Genomic DNA, 4,836 nt, shown 5'->3' with positions numbered 1-4,836 from the left:
GGGGGGGGGGTTGTTTAAACACACAGTTAGTTTTTTATTTTGGGTGCCTTGGGTAATTCTTAAGATCTTAAAATTTTTACACTTAATATGAAATGTTTCCAGCATAGCTTCTGATCAGTATGGAAATGTTCTTTAGGCACTGTGAGGTGTATTAACAATAGAGCATGACGCAGGATGAAGTGTACAATCTGACTCTAACTACCAACAATACGAGTTACCTGCAGATGGCAAGAAATGCCTTCAGTCCACTACTGCTCCTGATATTCCTGTCTCGAGGAAAACCTTAATTCCATAAACAATCTATAAAATGATCCAAAAAGGTAATTTTAAGAACTGCACACACAGGGTATTGAAACCTGCTCTCTTCTGTAAGGCATCAATTATCAATGAATAGGATGCAAATGGTTACCACTCAAAATCATAAAGCCATTTATCTTTTAAACCTCGCCAATTCCTGCTACTTTTACCAGATTAAATAAGAAAAGGTGGCCTTTTGGCCTAATCAACTATGTTTATAAAAAAAACTAAGATATCTAAAACTATTACGCACATCAAAGGTACGGTTTATGTAGTTCAAGATTCCCTTCTTAAGGGGCAAATGAGTCACCTGCCTGCACATCATACATAAGGAACTATAAAGATCATCCACTAAAGTCAACTTTCACATTTTTAGTCAAACTGAAAGACTTAGAATAAATATGCAAACATACCATATCTTCAGTTACAACTGAATTAAGTGTAACATTTTACCAGAGAAAAAGTTGGAATGGGAGTCTGAGACACCTTTATACACTGTGCTAGTATTAAAGCCAGTCATCAATACTTTCAATACAGCAGGTTAGAAGGTATACATCCAAAATGGTGACTTGGTTGTAGTCCCTAGTTTAGCAATTCAATGCCACTGGCATCATAATGATGGGAAACAAAGCTCTGTGGTTTAGTGCAATTTGTCTTTCTTCTTTCCTATTAAGGGTACTTTGTTGACCACAGCCCACCCAACAGCTGAAACACCTCCAGCCACAGCAGACACATCCCCTTTCACCAGCCCTATTCCCATGGACGGTACAGTTGTGACTGTAGTTTTGGTCACCTCCAGACTCTTTCCACCAATCCAAGCCACACCACCAATGGTGGCTCCAACGGCTCCCTTTGTAACACTGAAGACACCCCCAGTCACACAGGACAACATGCCTGGTTGTTGCTGTGGATGGTCTTTCATTGAACCTTTTGGTGGTTCATCACTAAGGTATGATGGGATTTCTTGTTGGTTTTTATCTGCCTGATTTATATTCTCTACTGGGCCAGGGACTGAAAGGAGGGTATGGGCAGCTCCGAGGAGGGTCAGGCGGCTCGGACAGCCCCAGACAGTATCATAACTAGAAGCTTGAATGTTGTTCTTCAGTTCTTTCAGCTTGAGAAATACTGAACATGATTTTCATTTTGGGTTTTCTAATTTCATGTCTCTGGTAGACTTTTCATTGTCTTCTTGAGTTCTCCTTTGAAATCTCATCAGCTGTTTTACGTCATCATTAATTAATTCTATTTGCTTTAGGTACTCTATGTTCAAGAACAAGTATTAGAGTCTCGTCGGACACCCATTTTCGTCTTTTTCTCTCTTTCCTGTCTTGTTGATGACCTTTTGGTTTCTTTATGTATGATGTCCTTGATGTCACCCCTCAAATAGTGTGGTATTTGTTTATGAATGTTCAATGGTCTAAATCTGTTCTTGAGATGGCCTCTAAATTCTGGTGGGATGTACTCAATATAGTATTTTGATTCTTGTGGACTTGTTTTATGTTCACTTTCAACTTCAATTTGCATATGAGTAATTGATGAGCTTCACAGTTGGCCCTTGACCTTATTCTGACTAATGATATTGAGCTTCTCCATCATCTCTTTCCACAGACATAGTCAATTTGATTCATGTGCATTCCATGGAGCAATGCCCACATGTACAGTTGGTATTCACATTCTTTAAAAAAGGTATTTGCAATTAGTAAGTCTGTGCTAGGAAAAGTCTATCATGCAATCTCAAGTGTAATTTCTAACATCAAATATCCATTCTTTTTTGTTTCCATCTTTCACATTCCAAACACCTATAATTATAATGCATTTTGATAGCATCCTTGATCAATTTCACACTTCAGAAGTGGTAAAAACCACCAATTTCTTCATCTTTGGCCTTAATGGTTGGTGAGTAAATATGAGTAATAGCTTTATTAATTTTTCTTGTAGGTGTATGGATATCATCCTACCACTGACTGTGTTGTACTCCAGGATAGATCTGGAAATGTTCTTTTTGATAATGAATGTTATGTGATTATTCTTTAATTTTTCATTCTAAGCAAGTAGACTATATGATTGTCCAGTTCAAACTGGCTAATCCTATTCTATTTCAGCTCACAAATACCTAGGATGTTTCTGTGTTCCAGCTCTCTCTTCGGTTTAAAGCTTTGGTGTGATTTTTTTTTTTTATCTCTCTTTATTTTGAATTCATGAAGGTTTACAGAACAGAACAGTTTTCTAATCAACACATTTTATTTCAACTCATTGATTCAATCCACACTATGTAACCTCACTTATCCCAGTTTCTCCCTGTGTTTCCTGTTTCCAACTCTCTTTATTTTCTTACCCTTTTGAGCTTTGCCCTTGGACAAATTCTCACTTTTTAATCTCAAATGAGTGATTATTATAAATTGTGTGTACCTCCCCAGTGTTATTGTTTCCCCTATAGACCTGCCTATTATTTGGCTGAAAATTGAGCCAGGGGAATGAGTTCATTTCCAGACCTGATGGTTACTTTAAATGATAGTTTCAAGGGTTCTAACGATTTGCTATGTCGCCTGTAAAGCTGTTTTGATTTTTCTTCTTTTTGTTTTTGAATTTTGTTCTGCTTTTTTCTCCCACTTTAACCAGGACCTTCTAATATGACCCCATTCAGAACAGTTGGCAGTAGTAGCCAGACACCACCTTGTTCTTCTGGTGTCAGTGTTTTAGGGATTAAGGTTCATTGGTATATGTCTTCAATTTTCTTCACTCTTCGCTCTAGACAGGTAAAAACCATTGCAGGAGTGTGTATATAACAGTATTTGCTTTTGTTGCTCTTAACTCTTACACTACCCCTACTCTCTTTCCATGCCTCCATCGTTTTTGCTGATGTCACTCACGTTACATATTGTCTTTTCCTTTATCCGAGTTAATATAACTACTCTCTAGTTAGTAATTTAACCTCCTTCTACTTACCCCCACCACTGGTAACCATGAAAGAATATTTATTTTTATATGAAAACCTTTTCTTGGCTTTTTATAATAGTGCTTGCATATAGTATTTGCCCTTTTTGATTTACTAGTTTCACTCAGCCTGAGGTTTTCCAGGTTCATAAATGTCATAAGGTACTTTACAGGTTAATCATTATTCTTTAATGTTGTGTAGTATTCCATTATGTATATGTACCATAGTAGTTTATCCATTCTTTCACTGATAGAGATTTAAACTGTTTCCATCTTTTTGCTCTTGTGCATAGTGTTCCAGTAAGCATGGGTGTACATGTATCCATTTCATTTTTGACTATTTATAATTTTCCTAGATTCATACTTCATACAATCCATGTTCTGATTATTAATGAATGTTTGCAGTTCTTTCTTTTCATTTTGATTCATTTCCCATCAGCAAATGAAGGTCCTGAAAGCTTTACTCCATCCACCTTATTAAGGTGACTCTACTTGGAAAAGGCAGATCTTCCCCAGTTGTATTGTGAGTGCCTTCCAATCTGAGGGGCTCTTCTTTTGGCATATATCAAATAATGTTTCATTGTTAATCATAAGCTTTTCACTGGCAAGTTTTTTAAGATGCAGATTGCCATGTACTCCATCTTAGTGTGGAAGATCTCCTGAAATCGATCTATCATTGGTGACCCTGCTGGTATTTGAAATAATGGTGGCATAGCTTTCAGCATCACAGCTACATGGAAGCCACATAAACCCTGTACAGGGTCGCTATGAGTTGGAACCGACCCCACAGCACATAACAACAACAATGACAACATAAGTCAGAACTGACTTAATGGCACTTAACAACAACAAATTAAAATAATTAAGAATGCAGATATATGAACAGAAAAATATTAGCATACCATTTAGGGCACTTAGCCTGAATTTTATTTTTCTTGGTATTTGGGGACAAAATAGAGATATTCGGGGGAATTTGAACTTTAACATCATTATTCCTATTCACTTGAGAAAAAAAAAAAATTCTTTCAAGAGGAAAACAAAATTTTGTGCCTTGTATTTGTTCACTCATTCTTTTTGTTTCAACTTTTATGTAAGTGCTATACTAGGTATTGGAGATATATGGCTGTGGATAATAATAATTATTATTATTTGAGGGATCTTCTGAAAGTTAATAGAAAATACATATTATAAAAATCTATGGGAGAACAAACAAGATGGCGGATCGGGTAGATGTATAGCAGAGAGCTCTGCCAACAACAACACAGAATACCCTAACAAGCAGGCTCAGGGGATAGTCCCAGAACTCTGAACCACATATAAAGGAATACTTAGAATGTTGGAAGGCTTACAGCTGGGGGAATTTGTGGCAGAAACAAGAAATCTATTGCTTTCTAGTCCAGGATGCTCAGCTGCTCCAGGAGCCGCCATCTTGGGTGAGACCACGTGGAGAAAATATCGGAGCTGCCACAGACGCCTGGCAGAACTGCAGAGATAAAGGTGTGGACATTCTTCTCTTTTGGTAGCTGTTCATTGGTCCCTCGCTGTCTGCACACCTCCATTCTGGTGACTATAGGGGTGCCTGAGCTAGTGGGCACCCCAGCCCCA

At 37.6% G+C, this 4,836-nt stretch overlaps 1 protein-coding gene across 1 annotated transcript in view; it reads right to left on the bottom strand.

Moving 5' to 3' along the window:
- Positions 1–937: 937 nt before the first annotated feature.
- The window catches only part of LOC102813070 (UPF0444 transmembrane protein C12orf23 homolog), an 85,146-nt gene continuing 81,247 nt past the window's right edge, over positions 938–4,836 (bottom strand). The window contains exon 2 of the mRNA XM_006831086.1: positions 938–1,411. Within this exon, the coding sequence (XP_006831149.1) occupies positions 938–1,411 (474 nt within the window). The remainder of the gene's footprint in view (positions 1,412–4,836) is intronic.

Source organism: Chrysochloris asiatica, unplaced genomic scaffold (assembly GCF_000296735.1).
Source record: "Chrysochloris asiatica unplaced genomic scaffold, ChrAsi1.0 scaffold00002, whole genome shotgun sequence".
In the NCBI taxonomy this organism is placed as follows: Eukaryota; Metazoa; Chordata; class Mammalia; order Afrosoricida; family Chrysochloridae; genus Chrysochloris; species Chrysochloris asiatica.
The sequence above is the reverse complement of the archived record's forward strand: the minus strand, read 5'-3'. Positions and strand labels throughout refer to the sequence as shown.